The sequence below is a fragment of the Denticeps clupeoides genome, chromosome 8, assembly GCF_900700375.1.
Source record: "Denticeps clupeoides chromosome 8, fDenClu1.1, whole genome shotgun sequence".
Taxonomy (NCBI): Eukaryota; Metazoa; Chordata; class Actinopteri; order Clupeiformes; family Denticipitidae; genus Denticeps; species Denticeps clupeoides.
This window is the reverse complement of record NC_041714.1, coordinates 5969310-5990113: the sequence shown is the minus strand read 5'-3', so window position 1 is coordinate 5990113 and position 20804 is coordinate 5969310. Positions and strand designations below refer to the sequence as shown.

At 41.8% G+C, this 20804-nt stretch overlaps 1 protein-coding gene across 2 annotated transcripts; it reads left to right on the top strand.

Annotated features, from left to right (window-relative positions):
• The first annotated feature begins 4132 nt into the window (after positions 1–4132).
• thbs2a (thrombospondin 2a) lies at positions 4133–20416 on the top strand. Of its 2 annotated transcripts, XM_028988974.1 has the most exons (23): positions 4133–4306; positions 4570–4641; positions 4745–5298; positions 5590–5674; positions 7205–7404; positions 10295–10435; positions 10581–10674; positions 11134–11304; positions 12383–12559; positions 12902–13075; positions 13216–13343; positions 13446–13598; positions 14651–14869; positions 14991–15098; positions 15182–15341; positions 15503–15621; positions 15719–15953; positions 17882–18109; positions 18207–18478; positions 18709–18806; positions 18895–19034; positions 19145–19175; positions 19392–20416. In XM_028988974.1, the coding sequence occupies exons 2-23, from the start codon at positions 4575–4577 to the stop codon at positions 19393–19395; spliced, it is 3558 nt and encodes a 1185-aa protein (XP_028844807.1). In that variant the 5' UTR covers positions 4133–4306; positions 4570–4574; the 3' UTR covers positions 19396–20416. The 2 variants fall into 2 exon arrangements, with proteins under 2 accessions (XP_028844807.1, XP_028844808.1); XM_028988975.1 differs by lacking the exon at positions 19145–19175.
• The last annotated feature ends 388 nt before the right edge of the window (positions 20417–20804 follow it).

Genomic DNA, 20804 nt, shown 5'->3' with positions numbered 1-20804 from the left:
ACTGGGGCTACCTCTCTGCCAGGGCGATTGGACTATGCATCGTCTTAAGGAGAAGATGGAGGAGTCCATGTATCATGAGATGTTGGCCAATAACCTCCTTTCAAGAACTTTGAAGATGGGTCATGACTGCATCTTCAGCATGACACTGGCCCAAAATAATTATTTAATTATTACAATATGCAAAATATTACAATACAAAAAACACATACAATGTGAATTTCTGGATTTTTCTTTTTTTTTTTATGATTCTGATTTTTTTTTGCAAACTGGAAAACTCCCCACTGTATCAATCAATCAGTCAATCAATCAATCAATCCACATGCAGCGGGTCCTATTGCCTTTTTTCAGGAGTTGCTCACACAATACAGCCAGAGATTCCTGGCATAGTCTCACCATGACCCTGACCAAGATAAGCATTTTTAGAATAAAAAATGTATTAAGTTTAAATTAAGTTTGAAAACAATGAGGCCTTCCTTAAAATGACTGAATATATGGGCACTCAAAAGTATGTAGTTGTAACAAGTGATTTAGGACCAAGAGAAGAAACATTTGAACTGGCATGAGTTATCATCACTTTGAAGTGCCCTGTTAAACCTGTCTGGTATTTCCTCAGATTTCCATCATGTCTACCACCATGCAACATCAGAGAGTGCATGGAATGCACTTGAAGGGATATACACCTCGCTTAACTAATACAGATATATTTGGGTCTACTGGAATAAAACATAACATCTGTCTGTAGTAACATTCACATAGTAAAATACAAACAATGGACCAGAAATCCTGAATCTTTTCCCTAAAGGTCTGTGTAGCAACAGGTTTATTCAGAGTCAGTACACACCAATAATAATTTTGGTCCTGTAATACATGGCGCTTAAGATATATGAAATTTTTGCTTTTGTCTCCAATTAAATAAATAGAGTGTGGAAAGCGCTATAATTCAGATCTTTATTATCAAAGTTGATACATTATGGAGGCAGATTTTTCTGAATTAATTTGATGTGTTTATCAGTTGATTCATTATGTTTTTTGCTTATCTGCCTTTGTGGTAAACTACTAATTATAGGTCATTAATTTTGTGATGTTCACAACTGGGCCATCTGTACTGCCCTCATTAACTTCATGTGGAAATAGCAGAATAAACATAGTCTTGCTACTTCCCGCCTTTATTCAGTCATTTGACCTTTTGTATGTTCATGTTCGTGTCTGTGTGTTGGCCCATGTGTGCTTATAATTCATATTCAAAACCGTCACTTGTCACTAGTCAGATTTTGCTGACATTTCTCTTTTATCAGCTTAGTTTCCTTCTTTACTTGAACTGTTGGTGCAAAGATCAACTACAACGTGTAATATGTCATTTAAACGCAGACAGTGCCCCCAAGTTGGCTTCATTGTGTCAATAACTGTCTCATTGTACATAGTACACAAATAGTACACAATGTGGTTCTTCATTATCTAGAATCTTTAATAATGTTTTCACTCTAGAGCAACAGAATTGTGTTTTTGCTTACATTCCTCATAGCACTAACTCCATTTTACTTTTTTGTTCTATGACGCATTTTTGTTTGGATGGTTGTGTAGCAGTAAAAGATCATGTTGATCACAGGAAGATAGGCCAAGGAGAAAGCACTGAGGCTTGAGTCATCCCTGTAGGGCGGTGGTAGGATGCCCTCATTCTGACAGTGAAAGTACTCTCAGCAAGTTACAATTTAAACTTTGAGTTTGGCAGGAGTCATGACTCAAATGTTCTGTACTAACAGCAGAACATGGTGGTTCAGCATGTCGAAGGCAGATGATAGATCCAATGAGATGGAGCTCTTGCTATACAAACTCAGACGATTCATTGGAGTTGCCTGTCTTAGAGGTCAAGAATTCTAGGAATTTTGCTTGCAAACTGCCCTTAACCTTCGATAAGAAGTGAAGTAATAGTTCTCAGCTTACGAATGGATGGTAGGTATGTTCTCACATCCTCTTTGAATGTGCCTGGAATTGTTCCAGAGGTCAGTGAAAAATTTACCATGTTTGTGCTTGCTGGCACAATGGTGGAAGAAATGGCTTGGAGGAAACTGTTAGGATATGAGGACCAGTGGACATGCAGTAGCACAGCTACAGACAGAAGTTCTGATGCATCGCTCTCAAGGTGAAAGCCAACAGCAGCACTGAGTAGTCAAATGGGACTGCAAAATGTCTGTTTCATTTCTCTAATCTTGATTTCCCTACACGTTTGTTTTAATTTAATTCTAAAATCTGTTGTTTATAATGCTGTTTTCATGCTGCAATCCTGCACACCTAAATAACGTGTTGTTCTTATATTACTGTTTGCACTAACCAAGTCATTTTGGCGCAAAAAACACTACTGCACACTACATTTCATTGTGTACTACACTGTGTACTGGACTATTTGATAGTTGTATTACTAGATACCGCCTGATATATGCACGTAGCTTCCAACACTACATTTGTAGAAAAATTATATATTCTTTACCACAAATACACATACAAATTAGAATGTGTTTACTTCATGTTGGGTCGACTATCTGTGCAAAGTTTGCAAAGGAACAGGGAAAAAAATGGATGAATGGATGGATCAAAGTAGTAATTCTATGACATTCTATGCTAAAGGGGAAAAAAATGAACATGAAAACGATTCATATATTTTAACCACATTTTGCTAAAAAGAGGCAGGTCATCACCAAAATGTCAGCGTAAAAGTGAGTAAAAGCACCCTACTGTTAGGGTCCAGCACACAGCCCACATCAAATTCCCAGGAATGTGTCGTTCCGCAGATGATATATACAAACCGCTCCTATCTGACACCGCTGAAGGAATCAGAAGCCCTGACACATGCTAATTCTTTCCAGACGGAACTCGCTTGCCAGTGGTGTGCACGTTTCCAGCATTTTAAGCATCAATCAACTCTTCTTTACACCTTCCATCGACTAAAGAAGTGATTGTTTTTGTGACTGACTTGGTGTACCATTTAAAGAGTTTTTATAATAAGATTGTATTGTTATTATACCAGCAACCCCTCCAATTGACCTTTACTTTGGCTTATGTGTAACACTATAACTTTCAAACGGGGGGATCATCCTGTGCTCATTAGCTAAGTGGTGCATGAACGTTTACTAGATTCCTTAAAGGAATGTTCCTCTTGATAGTGTTTGTGGAACATTTGCATAACATTCGCCAAACCATGCAAAGTTCCCTTACGCTTAAATGTGGAATCACCTACCTTTTTATTATTATTTATGGCTTATACTACCATAAACTATCCACACTATTCAATGTTTGATCCATATAATGCCCATTGTTTCAATTTCATATGCACAGACGGCCATTTGTGAGTTGGGATAGACTGTACAAATATTATTCTTGTGTTTTACATTTATCCAATTTCACACCCCTCTACTCAGTTAAACATATTCATATTCCTCAAACTACCTCAGTACAGTATAATAACATTCATTTGATAATACAAATTCAATGGTCATGAATGTGGACTAAACTCATTCCTTTTAGTTAAATCACTTTTGAGGCTGTGAATGATTATATAATTCTTTCGGAAATCCGGTCAGGTGAGCTTTTGTTAGCTAGTAAAAATATGTGGAAATGATCACTTATCACTTATGCCAGATAAATGCATACAATGGTAAAAACAATTCTGAAAGCTTCTCATCCATTATGATTATGAATACCATTCATTTGAACGCCTTTCTGCCTAATGTAACCTTTAAAAGAACATTCTGGGAACGTTTTGTAAAGTTCTGGGAACGTTCCTTGACTATTATTTCGTACTTTTACGACGCTCCCTTGTGAACGTGCACTGACTGAACTGATACTGGCTCTATCGCACTTTGCTCCGAACTTTGTTTTACGTGATTTCCTCATAGGAAAGTCGCGTTTTAAAAGTGCGTTTTAACCCGCACCCTGGTGTCTTTTTTTTTTTAGGAAATCAAAGTGCAAAGTGGCAAATGGAAACTGTGCTCCTCCACAGAAATGCTCCGTGGCTGCAGGGGTGGGGCGTGGGGAGCCCCCATCAGGCAGAGACGCGAGCAGATGATGCTGTCGGAGGGACGTTATGTAATGCGGCCGCGGGGACTGCTGTATATAAGAGGGACGTTCTGCGGGACTCGGGTCATCGTCTCTCGCGTCCTGGACCTCGTGGATCTAGTGCGACCGCTGGATGTACACGACGTTTGTGTAAATCGTTTTTATATGTGTGTATTTGACGAGATTCGACTATTGCAATTTTTTTCCAAAGTGTTTAAAGAAGATTTTTTTGCTTAAATATTAGAATTGCACAAGGGTGAGGAATGCTCTTCTTTCTGTTTGTGCGGCGTACCTCTTATTGAAATGCATGACTTCTAAGGGTCGCATTTAGCATTTTGTATACACACACACATAGATTGATTAATTGCATTCTGGTTTTCTGAAGGATGAAAGCATGCACTGTGCAGCATCTGTGAATTGCCACTGAACACCATTAAACTTACTTTTGTATCATTGGAACTTTCATAAATGGTCAAGTGTTGGCAGGATGGCAGTTAATGGTGTCTGGTGTATTTGAAGGCACAATGATACTCAGGAGAAGTTTCTACTTGCTGCCTGTGCTGTTATTATGCATCCCAGCGCTACCTCGAGGTAAATCCACCAGCGACTGATGCATCCATCCAGCGCAAAATCGAATCATTTGAATGCTTGCAGTGAAATTGTTGTAATATAATTGACATGTTTGCCCCATCAGATGGTGAAGTGGAGGATGAGACCACGTTTGATCTGTTTGAGATCAGTCACATCACACGGAAGACGATTGGGGCCAAGCTCTTTAAGGGCCATGACTGGGACTCCCCGGCGTACCGCTTCATCCGGTTTGACCAGCTGCCCCCAGTCAGTGCGCCCGCACTGCAGCAGGTGCTGCAGCAGATCCAGAACAACGAGGGATTTGTGTTCGTTGCTACCTTGCGGCAGGACCGAGGCTCCCGAGGCACTCTGATTGGCCTGGAGGGTCCCGGCGGACGTCGGCAGTTTGAAGTTGTGTCCAATGGGCGTGCCAACACGCTGGACCTGGTCTACTGGGTAGCAGGCTCCCAGAACGTGGTCTCCTTCGAGGATGTGGACTTGTCGGACTCGCAGTGGAAGAACATCACCCTTCATGTGCATGGGGAGAACGCCCACCTGTATGTGGGCTGCAGCCTCATTGACAGCTTCATCCTGGACGAACCTTTCTATGAGCAGCTCCATTCAGAGGGCAGCCGGATGTTTGTGGCCAAGGGATCAACACGGGAAAGTCATTTTCGGGTAAGCAACAGCCATGTAACTCAACTCCTCCCATTTCTCATTATCACTCATTGCATGAATCTGGCCTGCGTTTTTACTAATAAATCTGTCCTCAGTGTAAATTCTTCAGTTTCAGGACTAGTATGGTCTTAAATTGATATCGATAGAAAGTGTTTTGCAGCTTCATTGTTTTTTAGACATTATAAGGGCCTGGAACATCTAAAAGTTGCTTACATGCATAATGACCTCTTATCAATGAACTCTACATGTGTGGTTTCTTTATTCTAATTTGTCTGATTTGTAATTTTTCAGGGACTACTGCAAAACGTGCGTTTCATCTTTGATACAACAGTGGAGGAGATCATGAGAAGCAAAGGCTGTGAGATCACAAAGACTGGTGCGTAAGGTCTGGACAAGTCATACTGAAAGTTTGCAGTTAACATTTCTACCCATGGGGGGCGATATTAGATGTAAATGCACCTGTAAAAGGGCACATCTGGCTAATATAATACTTAATGGGCAATATGTGTCCATTTTATTGATTGCAGACGCATTTGATGTCCGTATTACGGTTTTATGGCCACAGTTTTGCCTTCTGACTTTTCCCATTTTCACGTTTGTCTCCTTGGTTAAAATAAGCGAGCCTGAGGATTCAGTCTGTGGAAATTTCTATCGGGATTACATCATGTTTTCAGGAAGCTGCAGTGTCTGAGAGGTGGCATTGGGTCAACCAGCACACTGACAAAAACGAGGTCCATGCGTTTGGGGTCATTTACATTTACCATAGACTGATATGTTACAATTTGAGAAAAGTAGTTAGAGGGAAGCATTGTAAAGGAAATGTTCACCAAAACACACACACACACACACACACATATATACTCTTGGCAGGCAGTGCATGTTCATTTTGCTGAAACTTTCTGATTCTGTTGCGATCCCGTGTCCTTTTATGAAACAAGTCTCTCTGAACCATGCTAAAACAAGCACAGCTATGCTGATTATGTCAGGGTTGCATGTAAGCACCTTCATGATGAGTGGCCAATGTCACTGTGACCTCCAAATGGCTGTGAAATGTGAAATAAAATGCCTGTTGTATTCGTAACGTCATGACGAATTTTAGTCTGACCAATATTTCACATGCATGAAAAAATGTATTTCTGGAATCCGACTCATGATTTGAAAAACTTGTGAGAAGCCAATGACTCTAACAGACTTCTAACGGATGGGGAGGGGTGTAAGCGCGGCAGCGTCCCAACTTGGGACGTCCTTAGATAACTTGGGGCTGGCAAGGCTAATTGATTTATCTGTACGTATGACCCCGAACTGATTGGTTGAGAGGACACCTCACCTTCACCTCATCTCCAGCACTGTTACAGGGTTCGGTTCTCAGGTTTCATCCAGTGAATTTATCACCTTGGGTTTTTCAGTGAACGTTCATGATGCAACACATACTGTTCCATAATTTATCAGAATAGTATTATTGTGTTATTGGCAGATGCTAATATAGACTGTTTTAAAACATGCCAGGTAAATATTCAGAAATTTGTCCAGTCTAGTCAAATGCTCTGAAGTCCCAGAAGGGAACCTCTGCTTGAAAGAAGGTCTTAGAAAAACCTTGGCCGTGGACTGAACAACCTTCCGCTGCCATCTATTCCTGTGAGGTCGACCTTTTGGTGGTCGAGCTTCCTGTTGAATGGCGAAACATTAAATGCATTCGCAGATGTCGGTGAAAGTTGAACGATCACTTTGTCATGAGAGCCTCTCATCTGAAAGGGTAAACGAGATTTGTAAGTGGTTTTCACCGTCTGCTTGTGCTGACTTGGCACGCTTAGCAAACACAGAAGCGTGGATAGAGGTCCCTGCGGGGTATCAAATATCACCCCCTCACTGAAAATAACCTCTCTCTCTCCGTCTCTCCGTCTTCCAGAGGACGCCAACGCGGTGAGCGAGAGTTCGGAGATGGTAGAAGTGAGTTCCGCCATCACAACCAACGTGATTGGTCAGCATTCGCAGAAGCTGAACTCAGACGTGTGCGAGCGCTCCTGTGAGGAGCTCAGCATTCTCTTCCAGGAGCTGAAGGGCCTGCGCATTGTCGTGGGGAACCTCATGGACGGGTTGCACAAAGTGGTAAGACTTGATGGTACTAACCTCCTAGAGCCAATGAAAGAGAGCAAATGAGTTTCGTTTTTTTTATGGGACACCTTCATTCTTCCAGGGTGACGAAGCCCCCAAACACAGTGTACAAAGGTCACTGGGTGGTGCAAGGTTATTATAGTTAACGAAAACGAACGATAAAACTAGAATTGAAAAAGCATTTTCGTTAACTGAAATAAAGAGTTAAAAAAAAAAAACGAAAACTAACTGAAACTGTTTTGTGTGTATACAAAACGAACTTAAACGAAATAATATTATAGCAAAAACGTCCTTCGTTTTCGTCTTTGTAATAAGCCTTTTGGGTTGAATTAAAATCTATTTACTTCACGCTGCCAGTTTTAAGCCAGGTTTTTGACCATTATGGTAACACGTGGTCTGTGACGTCACGTGTCCATAGTCTGTCCGTGACGCCGCCGGCTAGCGTGATGGCTGCAGCGAAAGTCGGAAGAAAGCGGAAGAAAGTCCTATTTGGGATTTCTTTCATTATGACAGTGGCAAAAATAAAAGTAAGTGCCTTGTTGTAGAAGCAGGTGATACAATATGTGGAATACTTCTCAAGGGGAAAAAACCCCACGAATCTGAAAGTTCATTTGAAAAGCTCACACAAAAAGGCGAACCAAGAGTACCTGAACAAGCTAGCCTCTCTCCCGCCCTCCCCCGAAAGAGAAGCGGTAGCCAGGCCAGGTAACATGGGAAAGGAACGTGATACGACAGCATCCATAATGGACCAAGTAGCTGCTGGCTAGTAAATACGCAGGAACACCACAAATGAGAAGAAGCGTTGGTAAATATGTTTATTAAGACTGGAATGTCTACACGACTGTGTGACTCGATTACCTTCAAAAAGTTCACCACTTCACTCGAACCAAAATTCAAAACACCCGGAGCTGCAAGAGTCAATAACCTTATCGGAACTAAGATGGATGAGGCTATTCTGGTGATTTTGATTCATGCACCTGACAAATATCCTAATTTACCAAAAAAAAACTTAAACTAACACTGTAACTAATAAAAACTAAACTAAAACTAAGCAATTTCAAAATATCAAAACTAATAAAAACTAGTAAATCTGCCTCTAAAAACTAATTAAAACTAACTGAATTTGAAAAAAAAATCTAAACGAAATAAAAACTAAAACTAATGAAAAATCCAAAACTATTATAACTGTGGGGTGGTGGATGAAAATCATATGATGATCTCCACCCAAGTGAACTGAGACCGAATGAGGGAGGGAAGAATGATGTCAATGAAGGAATATGTGTCAAGGAGCTCTGAAGGACTTCTTGTAGCTTCAGGAATTTTTCAAACGTTGGTTGTTCCCATGTTTTCTTGTTGTATGGAAGACGTCGATTTACGATTTATGTTTTAAATCTTCATTTAAATATAGACTTTTAGTTGCTTGTTTATTGTTTCTTTTGCTGAAACAGCCAGTATGAGACAAATCAGAGTTTTGGTCAGTTTTAACACATCACTAGTCTAGAAAAGCTGAGCTCACAAGTGAATTGTACAGGTCCAACCAGCTAAGGCTGTTTTCCCAAATTAAATGAACACCATCATACCAAAACAAGACCTGCAGGCCTTGGAGGTTGACACAACTTATCAAATGCAGGAGGTCCGCACTGGACCATATCAGAGAACGCAATTACCAGAAATGCTTCAGGTCAGCAGAGGAAAAGGCTACTTCCGACCTCTAGCAGTAGCGGCGGCCCGGTGGCTGGTTTTACGACTTGTTTTATCTAGAGTACAGGAAGTGTTCCCCTGGCTGCGATTGGGAATAATGTCATGTCTGGCCATGTTTGAACAGCCCTCTTTCCCTCCTCGGGGAACCTCCACACAGGCAGGGAGTCTGGGAATGATCTCTGGGAAAAGAACCGCTGGATAAGCTGGGTCCCTGAGGCTCTTCCAGCCCAAATGGTGTTAGATACACACATGCACACAGACACACACACACACACACACACACAAGTGTAGATTTGCATGGCGCTCTGACAGCCACCTTCTCACGTGTGCCTATGCATGACTTACAATGCAGACAGCCAAACTTAATCACACATACACTCATGTGCAGGGAAGGATTGCCAGCTCAGCAGGGGCTCCAGGAATCTCTCATTGGCATCCTGCACAGAATCTGTAGAGTTACTCTCTCCTCTCCATCTGCAGATCAAACACACACGCGCATGCACACACACACACACGCACATATATAGTATATACAATCATAATTATATATATCATCTGCAGATGGAGAGGAGAGAGTAACTGTACAGGATGCCAATGAGAGTGAATTTATTTTGAAAAGCATTAATCGTTCATTTTAAATGAATCATTATAATCAATCATGTTGTTTCTGTAAAGACTCATGAATTTGTGTCATAGCCACAGTCATTATTATTATATAACATTATAATTGCACATCAGACAGAGGGCCTTTGAAAATCTTTAATGACATGATTGAGGGTCTTGCCCGGAGAAAAACAAGGAAGAGGATAATTTAAAGGTATGAGAAAGTGTGGTGTAAAATGTTTATAGAGACGCTTACTCGCTGACTGCGCTGAGGTGTGGTTGGGGGAACGATCGCGGGGTGAAACTGACGTCTATTTAAAAGCAGGAATAGGTGACGGGACTCTCAGCACACGCACGCACTGTCTGCAGTCACACTCTCAGACAGCCTGCAAATCTGATGGAAAGACATAATGTTATGTGATATTTTCCTACGCTGATAAGTGTACGAGAAGCAGTCTCACTCCACAGGGAACTTTGATATGCAGGCACTATGTCTTTCTCTCGCTCTCTCTCTGTCCAAGATGAAGTAGAAAAGCTGCTTTGACCCCATTTTACTGTCTGTCCGCGTGTTTAACCCCAGACTGAGGAGAACACGGCCATGAAGGAAGTGCTGGGGAGCCTGAAGAACTCCAAAGAGAAGCACATGTGCTGGCAGGATGGCCGTCTGTTTGAGGATAAAGAGGAGTGGGTCGTCGACAGCTGCACCAAATGCACTTGCCAGGTGCGACCAGGCGTACTGATCCTGTTTCGGGGGGGGATGGAGGTTGGCAGGTTGTTGACAGGAACCGTCTGAACTGTCTTCTACCGCGGAAGCTCCTCACACATTGTCTCCCTCTTTCCCCGGACTTCTTTTTCCCTCTGAACAGGAGTCCAAGATTGTGTGCCACCAGATCACATGTCCCGCAGTGGCCTGTGCCAGCCCCACCTTTTTAGATGGCGAGTGCTGCCCTGTTTGCCTGCGTGAGTTTTCATTTTGCACCCACAGACCTCACATGCAACGAGAACAGAGGAACTATACCCATACAGACGTCCAGTCAGAGAGAGAAATCAAAATGACCAAATTGATGTTGAAGTCTTAATAACAGAGCACTGTTATTGTCCTGAAGCCTGTTTGGCTTTTAGGGTCGACCACATGTTTTATTACGGGAATTAACCACCAATACTGTACGCTTCCAGCCTCTGAAGTGGTTACTGTGGGCTAAGAAAGATGATGTCATTCAGAACTTTGCCTTCAAAACATCTTGGCCTATATTTTTCCCTCTCTGATTCTGTCAACATCCAAACAATGAGTGAGAGTCGGATAGGGTGTGGTGAGGTCAGATCTGTAGTTTTTTCTTTTTCACAGTCGTCCACGTGTGGACGTCCATTTCTCAGTTTAATGGTGTCTGTCTCCCTCTCTACCTCTCTGTGTGCCAGCAGCAAAGGACAGCGAGGACGGCTGGTCACCGTGGTCTGAGTGGACAGAGTGCACGGTCACGTGCGGAACAGGGACTCAGCAGAGGGGCAGGTCATGTGATGCCACCAGCAACCCCTGCACTGGGCCCTCCATTCAGACCCGCAAGTGCAGCCTGGGGAAGTGTGACAGCCGAGGTGAGTGGAAGTCAGAGGAAAATGACTTAAAAATATTAGGTACAATCATTAAATTAATGAATCATGTAGTGTAACAATTTGTAGTGTTTTGTAGTTGAACTATGCTGTTGCTGTCTGCAATTAACAATAAAAAAGCTACTGCACAATAGTAGTAGCAGTAATAGTAGCAGTCTGTGCAGCAGAAGATTGACTTGCCACTCACTGTATGTATAATTAGTCTAATAATAATGACAATACATTGAATAAAGTAAAAGGAATCATTTTTCACATAATTCTTTATAATAATAATCAATACTAGAAGCCAAAATTCCAAGAGAAATTTTGATGGGCCTGTCCGGGCGTTTGAACGTAAGACATGTCCTTTTTTTGCTGTTCCCAGCACAATAGTAAATGGTCTGTCATGCTGACAGGCCCAAATAAGATATATAAGTACCGCTCACAATTTGAATCATAAGATTGAATCCAGATCTGAAAATAGGTACAGAGGCATCTGGCAGTGTAATATGCAGAGATTTTAGGAAGCAGGAGGGAAGTTTTGCTGTAGACGTCCTACTGTATGTCCGGCCATGTGAATTCTTTCAGGCAATTTTATTGGTCACTGTGAAGAATCAAAATTCAGTTTTTGTAACCTTTCTTTCCAATAGCTGTTGGAAACTATTAACATTCTGGTGATAAAATGTTTTCATCCCCACAAGAACCATATGTAACTGCAATAATTTATTCACTTGGCTTCAGCAAGGGCGGTAGATTGATGCCGGCTGGTCCTGTGGTGGACCAAAAGCGTGCAACTTCTCCGTTTCTAACAGGGTGATGGCCTGAAATGGTCTTCATTATAGACAAACGTTTCTACCAGCCCTTTTCTAGCTGAAGAATTCAATCTTGAATCTTGTCTGGAATGGGGTACTTGGTGTGCTTTAGAGATTATGTTTAGTGTCTCTCTCTGAGCAGAAATTATTCCGATGTGACTCAGAGTACTGGAGAAACATTAAAGGATAAACGCTGGAGTGCCCCGAAGAGGTTAGATTGGTCCAGGAGAGCCGGCTTTAACTCCTGCATGTTGTCCGTCCTTTGTATACAGTGCGTCAGGATGGTGGGTGGAGCTTGTGGTCGCCGTGGTCTTCCTGCTCAGTGACGTGTGGGGAGGGACAGATCACACGCATCCGTCACTGTAACTCTCCTGTGCCACAACTGGGGGGCAAGTCCTGCGAGGGCAGCGGGCGGGAGACCCAGCGCTGTGATGCCACGCCCTGTCCAAGTGAGTGGAAGACCCAGCTACCATCTCTCCAGCAAAATTCCTTACAGTGGCAAATGTGTGTTTCTTGGCTTTTGCTCAGTAACCAGCCTCATAAGCATTGTGGCTTTCTGAAGAGCCTCATTTCCCAGGGTGCACCACAACCATGCTTATGTACTGTGCTCATAATCCATAAACTGGAGCCCTGTACTAACAATTGTTTCCCCAACAAATACATTAATTACATCCATACAGATTGACTTTGGTCTTTTATGCATGTAAATCAGTCTGACCTAATGAATGAATGGAACATACAGTTGTAATTACTAGCCTGGTTTGTCATTTGAAGACTGGTGTGTTTTTCAGTCGACGGCGGCTGGGGCCCATGGTCACCTTGGGCGACCTGCTCTGCAACTTGTGGTGGTGGCAACAGGGGACGATCGCGCGTCTGTAACAGCCCCCGTCCGCAGTACGGTGGCAGGAGATGCCAAGGGGAGGCCAGAGACAGCGAGGCCTGCAGCAAGCAGGATTGTGCCATTGGTAGGTGGACCTTATTGACCCTGGTTGCCCCTGTTTGGTGCTTGCTTAAGACAAACCGGGCAGCGATGAACGAAAAGCAGGACTCAGGATTTGTTTCCAAATAAAATTTGCTGCTCTTATGACTACTTATATGCCTACAGATGGCTGTCTCTCCAACCCCTGCTTCGCTGGTGTGGACTGCAGCAGTTCTCCCGATGGCTCATGGGAGTGTGGATCTTGCCCTGTTGGTTTCCGTGGCAATGGAACACTTTGTCAGGATGTCAATGAGGTACGAGGCAGGGTTCATTCAGAACACATGTGAACAATACAATGAAGGGCATCATGATCGTTATGACTAATTGTCTGTTTCCTTACTTTTTTCTTTTTTTAGTGTGACATGGTCACTGACGTCTGCTTCAGTGTCAGTGGAAAACAGCGTTGTGTCAACACTGATCCAGGCTTCCACTGTTTGCCCTGTCCTCCTAGATACAAAGGGAACCAGCCATTTGGCATGGGTGTTGAGGCAGCCAAAAAAACCAAGCAGGTCAGGAAACATGAGCTCATAAGTGGATCGTTACACTAATGTGGGCAATTGCCATAGAAAATTGCATAAACGTGTAAAAATGTAGGCATCAGTCAAAACGTAATCAGTAGCCTTTCTTGCACCATACTGAGCTTTAGTGGTCAAAGTGTAGGCCTTCCCCTAAAAATCCATGCTAGGATATGTAATTATCATAAACTTGGGTGTTGAAATAGACCCTAAGCAGCAGCTTTAAAAGCCAGGAGGTGTTTTAAAAAGCACTGATGTGGTTCAGGAGACTGTGTTGGTTCCCTTATGAGATTAGTTCCTCTGTGTAAATGTCATTTTAATGGCACATGTGCTGCACGGCAGAGGAACAGGCGTGAATCAGACAGCCAGAGACAGCAAACATCTGTACTTTTCTCACACATTTGTTTCTCAGGAATAACATGCTCAAAATATAACATTTTACTTGCTGGATTAAATCTATTACCAATCATTTTAAGAACTTGTAGCAAGGCAGGCAACCCATTGAATGAAAGAAGGTTCACTTTATTTTGGTGGTGCTGTATTACTTAAAAGTTCTTAGTACATAGAATGCAGGTCCCTTTTCATGAACTGTATAACAGGGTTGCAATAATCATGCCTCTTCGTTTTTCTTTTGATTCCTTCTTAATCAATTTCACCCACTTCTTGGAACTCCTCCTGGAGTTTCCTTCTTGGAAATTCATCCTTCATTCTTCACACAAGGTGCTTCAGAGCTAGAGTGAATGGGTTTGCCTCCAGTGCCATAGGAACTCAAAATGATTGGAGACATGCAGAGATTGTATCAAAGCTGGCACCGTGCTACCAATATCTGACAATTAAAAATTCTAACATTTGCAGGAATGTTGAATGCCGCATTGGTTTAAATATAAGATTTGAACCAATGCGGTATTCAACATTCCTGCAAATTTGGCATTTAGTTACAAGTATTTACAGTACATGCTTACAGGTTGGATGAAACCCTTTATTCACTACAGCACTGGTGAAAGATGTGAAAGAGCCTCATGATATTTTTTTCTTTGCCTCATTAGATATGTGAACCAGAAAACCCCTGCAAGGACAAAACCCACAATTGCCATAAGTATGCAGAGTGCATCTACCTCAGCCACTTCAGTGATCCCATGTACAAGTGTGAGTGTAAGATTGGCTTCGCTGGTGATGGATTCGTCTGTGGAGAGGACTCGGATTTAGATGGCTGGCCCAATCAGAACCTGGTTTGTGGTGCCAATGCTACTTACCAGTGCAAGAAGGTACTTGTTTGATCTGGCTCAATTTTATTTTATACTTATGGAACCAATCAATGTTTTTTTTTTTAATTGTTCTGACAAATTCCTTGTCCGTTTTGTTCTTTGTAATCAATGTTTTTTATAGGACAACTGTCCAAATTTGCCCAACTCAGGACAGGAAGATTTTGATAAAGATGGCCAAGGAGATGCTTGTGATAAGGATGACGACAATGACGGAATTCAGGATGAGAGAGTGAGCTGTTACTTTGCGTTGTTAGCTGATGGAAAATAAATGTATCAGGAATGGTTCTGAACAGGCTCTTTTCTTCTGCTCAGGACAACTGCCCTCTCCTGTACAACCCACGTCAGTTTGACCACGACAAGGACGACGTAGGCGACCGCTGTGATAACTGCCCTTATGAACACAACCCTGCCCAGATCGACACGGACAACAACGGAGAAGGCGATGCTTGTGCTGTTGACATAGATGGAGATGGTACAAATGCTGTGTCTTGTATTGCAATAGGACTCATACTTAATCACTGGATTTAACGCTAACATAATCCCTTTGTGTGTGATTTTACGCTGTAAGTCGCTTTGGTTAAGGGCATCTGACAAATGCCGTAAATGTAAATTTTATTTATTTTATTGATACAGAAATTCTCAACGAGAATGATAACTGCCCCTATGTGTATAATAATGACCAGAAGGACACAGATATGGATGGAGTGGGTGACCAGTGTGACAACTGCCCCCTTCTTCACAACCCAGATCAGGTGAAACACATCGAAATTCTTGTATAAAGACCAGCTGAGATATTTCGAAAATATAGGGGAAATTGAGATTGGAGCTAATGAACTTCATATAAATCAGGTTGATGCCGACAATGACCTTGTGGGAGACCAGTGTGACAATAACCAGGACATTGATGAAGATGGACACCAGAATAACCTGGACAACTGCCCCTACATTCCAAATGCTAATCAAGCAGACCATGACAAAGACGGCAAAGGGGATGCTTGTGACTTTGACGATGACAACGATGGTGTTCCTGATGACAAAGACAATTGCAGACTGGTTCCCAACCCAGATCAGCTGGATTTAGATGGTAAGACCATGATTTGGGCACCATAAGCGCTTTTCCACACTCAAGTGCCCCCAGAAAGGACACAGTGTTGTCAGTTTTTGCTAATTTTGCCTGTGTGTTTTGTGTGTTATGTGGAATCAACATTAACATTTGCTGTAGTAGGGAACATCTACCTTATGGCATAGCTCCCATGTTCCCATAAGGAAAAATTATTTAATATAAACTAGTTTTAATTAAAGCATATAATATAGCATAAACATGTACCTTTAGTTTAGTCTGTGCACTTCAGTTGAAAATTATATAGACAATAGTGTCCGAACGTTTTAGGCTAAACTAAAGAGTCCTTTAAAATTGTTAATTTTTAACCATCTACAAAATGCAAGGTGAGAAAACAAAAAGAAATCTAAATTGAAACAAACCCTTTGCCTTCAAACATCAATTTCATATATGGGATGAAACACAGAAATCTACTGAAACAGAAGTGGTATTGTAGAAGGCTTAAAAGCATGAAGAAATGGGCACTGGTCAGCCAAGGAAATGCTTTGAAATCAGATGTCCAGCAGTGCCATCAACTCAGAACTGGAAAAAAACAGTGGGACCCAGGTACACCCATCTACTGTCTAGAAATGTCTGGCCAGTGGTGGTCTTGATGGAAGAGCTGCAGCCGAAAACCAAACCTTTGACATGGCACAAGGTCAAGCCAGTCAACTATGCATGAAAACAGAAAAAAGGCAATAGTCTCTTGGACTGATGAGTCAAAATTTGCAGTACTTTGCTGTAGCAGAAGGCAGTTTGATAATAAAGAGTGTCTGCAGGCAACAATGATGCAGTGGTTTGAAATACAGGTAGATACTCATCCAATACCATCAGATAGGTATAGGTGAATTGTATTCTGCCCACGGGGCAACGACCCCAAAGCCTACAGCCAATGCCATTAAGAATCAATCCAGGAAGTGATGATATGGCATCCCCCAGGGCCCTGATCTCAACATTATCAAGTCTGCCTGGTATTATATGTATAGACATAAGACTCAGGCACAGAAGATTAGCATTTCACCTGCCTAAAACTTTTGCACAGACTGTATCTCGAAGATGTTTCTGAAGGGCAAATCTTGCTCAAGGACACAACAGTAGTAAGTGGGGTTTGTAGTGTTACTAGGCTAGGAAGCTGCAGAGTACAGCAGATGTGTTTACAGAATCCATTGAATTCATGCGTTTATTTAATAGTCAAGCTGGTCCCATGTACTTAAAGAAAGTGTGAAGGAAATCTGCCACTACTTTTCATGTCAGCTCTTCTGTGTGCCGGCATCTTATGTTTTTCATTGACCACATATTACTGGAGAGCAGCAGTGGATGAGAACTTCAGAACCATGGACCATCAAGCAATGGGGAATGGAGCAAAGATGGTGTGGTCTGATAAATTGCTTTTTCTGTTGCATCAAATGAATGGTTGTGGGCCTGTGAAATGTTTACAAGGAAAAGATCAAGCCAGCAATGGCAATGTGAAGTCATTTGTAATTTCCCTGTTAGGCAACTTTAGCAACTGTCCTTCACGTGGATGTTATTTTGACTGTGATATTCCTTGATGGCAATGGCCACGTTACAAAAAACATTTTTTGCGGAATAATTTTTGTTGTCAAGGTAAATGGATGGAAGAGATTAATGGCAGAGATGACAATACGAAGTCTCTGTGGCTAAGAAAACAAATACGTGAGCCAAGGCGCCTTGGAACATTAGTACCTAATGATGCGACAGTTTGTTTGCACAGCTGATGGTGAACTCTGGTCAGATATCAGACTAGACGTTCCAGAACCTGCCCCGTTTTTCATCTCCTCTTGTGAAGGTCCTTAATCTGACAATGGCAGTGGCACCAGTACTAATGTGGACTAATGTGTCTCAAAAATCATTTATCTTCAATATATTCAATCCATAGTCTTCTCTCGAAACAGGAGATGGACGGGGCGATGCCTGCAAGGACGACTTTGACAATGACAGCATCCCTGACATATTAGACGTCTGCCCGGAGAACAATGACATCAGCATCACTGACTTCAGAAAATTCCAGATGGTTCATCTTGACCCCAAGGGAACCACACAAATTGACCCCAACTGGGTGGTTAGGCATCAGGGCAAAGAGCTTGTGCAGACCGCCAACTCAGATCCTGGCATTGCAGTGGGTGAGGAGGACACTTCTTTGTTCTTCTCTCTATTAACAAATGGAAAATACACAATAACGACCTGATATGCTCAACAGCAAATGTCTTTCTCCACCAGGCTTTGATGAGTTTAATGCAGTGGACTTCAGTGGCACATTCTACGTCAACACAGACCGGGATGATGACTATGCCGGGTTTGTGTTTGGCTACCAGTCCAGTGGGCGGTTTTATGTGGTAATGTGGAAGCAGATCACACAGACATACTGGGAGGATAAACCTTCAAAGGCTTTTGGGATCTCAGGGGTCTCACTCAAGGTGGTGAACTCCAGCACTGGCACTGGGGAGAACCTGCGGAATGCTCTTTGGCACACAGGCAACACGCCTGGGCAGGTGAGCTTATCGTGAAAGGTTTTATTCTGATTAAAAGTGAAACTGATGCCATCTCCCTAACCAAAGCAATAATCACACACCAACAAACAAGGGTAGTTCATTTTTCTTTTTCAAGACACAGATACTAAACCAGGAACATATTACCAATTATCAGTGTTCATGAGTGAATTTTCTAGTCAATCTAGCAGATAGTTTCAGGAAAAAAAAACGCATGTTGGTTTTGTCATCAGGTGCGCACCCTTTGGCACGACCCTAAGAACATTGGCTGGAAGGACTACACTGCCTACCGGTGGCATCTCATCCACCGTCCAAAGACAGGCTTCATCAGGTGAATAGCTCCTCCTTACCCTCAGTACATCCTAATTAGTACATGAAGTTGCAAAACCTCTAAGATCCTTCTAAACTATCCTCTATAGGGTCGTTGTTTATGAAGGCAAACAAATGATGGCAGACTCAGGACCAATTTATGACAAGACATTTGCTGGAGGCCGATTAGGCCTGTTCGTCTTCTCACAAGAGCTGGTCTTTTTCTCAGATCTTAAATATGAGTGTAGAGGTGAGTCTCTTCAAGGGTTTCTGTTGAAGTACAATGTTAACTAAATGTCTAGGCACAGTAGGTCATTGAGGTTAATTGCAAAATGTCTGAAACCTTTTTCCAAAATACAGATAACCCTGCATTTTCCGGTGTGTTCATAAGGTAAAATGTTCATTGTTGGCTGCAACAATAACTGTCACGCTTATCACCTGCTCGTCACCTTTGTGGTTTGTTTTAAAAATTTCACCTCTAGTCACATAAATTGTGAATGCAACAACGTCTGTGTCAAGGATGCCGTGTCTTCCAACCACTTAGCTGACAGATATTATCTAAATGCTTTCAATTTGTGAAGTATTTCTTCTTTTTGTTGTTATATAGATAACTGACCAGGCCTGCAGTGAAAAGAGATCCCTCATCAACAGCCTAAAGTCTAAAGCAACTATCTCCAAAGATCAAAGAGAAGAAGCCTTTTTGATGAGCTCAATGAACGATCTATGCTAGTGCCAAGCGGGGGCTCGGACTGTTCTTTGCAAAATGCACAGGACCCCTGATTGGGGGAAAGGTGGGGGGGGCATGAGGTGACATTGCCAACATAGTCTAATATAGGGATCGTTTCTCTAACCACTTTATCGCAAGGTCTTGAATTTTTTTTTTTCACATGTGCCTTCAAATCAGGCTTCTTACATTAAAAGAAACTGTGTTTTGCAGACATTAGTTGAACATTAGTCTACATTACACCATATTGTCTTACATGTTACAGAGCCACTTGACTTTAAAATCACACTGAAATGTGTACTGTTGCTCAAGTCATAATTCGAAGCATTGCAAAACTTGCACAATGTATTGTAGTGTTGTCAAATCTGTCACGTTGATGTACTTTAGAATTTTTGTTTTTCCCTATATTTAAACAGGGACATTTTTACCATTCCTGAAATATGTCTGCGGGTGGGGGGAGATGTTTATATTTAGAATGTATTATAATTTCTTTTGTACATTATTTATGTGACCCTTTCAATTGATCAGATTTTTGTCTCGTTTGTGCGTTTGCTTTTTCCCCAAGAGCCTGTAAATATTTATTTATTTGTTTACACTGACAACAGAAAATATAGCATTTTTTTCTCAGTCAGTGTTACATAAGTGTTCAGTGTGTTACTTGATCGATATGTTAACCAAACATTGTGTACTAAACAGTGCACTAGTATGGTCAGTAGCTTTAGCACTTTACCACATTATTTACATAATGCAAAAGCTATAAAAAAAATTTAACTCCCTTATTGGAAATAAGATTTTTTTGTTGTATTTGCTAAAAATATTTTCTTGCCCATTGTAAAGGAGTTCTGAAAAGCAAAATGCTAGAAGTAAACATTGAAGTGAAATTTGTTTTAAATAAATATTTCACACAATCTGATCCATGAAGTTCATATAACAGCTTACAAAAATAAGTATGGCTATCAAATGTATATATATTTTTGCTGAAAGAAAGAAGATCATTCCCAATTCTAAGATTAAAAACTATTTGTTTGCTCTTCAATTTAAATGCAATGATTTTAAATTTTGTCTTACATCTAACAGTTCTTTGTGCACATGGTGAAAGACAACACATGGTCACTCAATATCAGGTCACATGGTCACTCAATTTATCCTTTTCCATGGACATCACTGCACATGACCCAGGACTGCAATATGAGAGTCTACCTGGACAGGAAGCTCCAGTTCCCGCATAAGATCACGAACACAAGCCTGCGCCCAGATTTAACACTGTGGTCCAGCAGTGAGTTGAGTATCCCATGG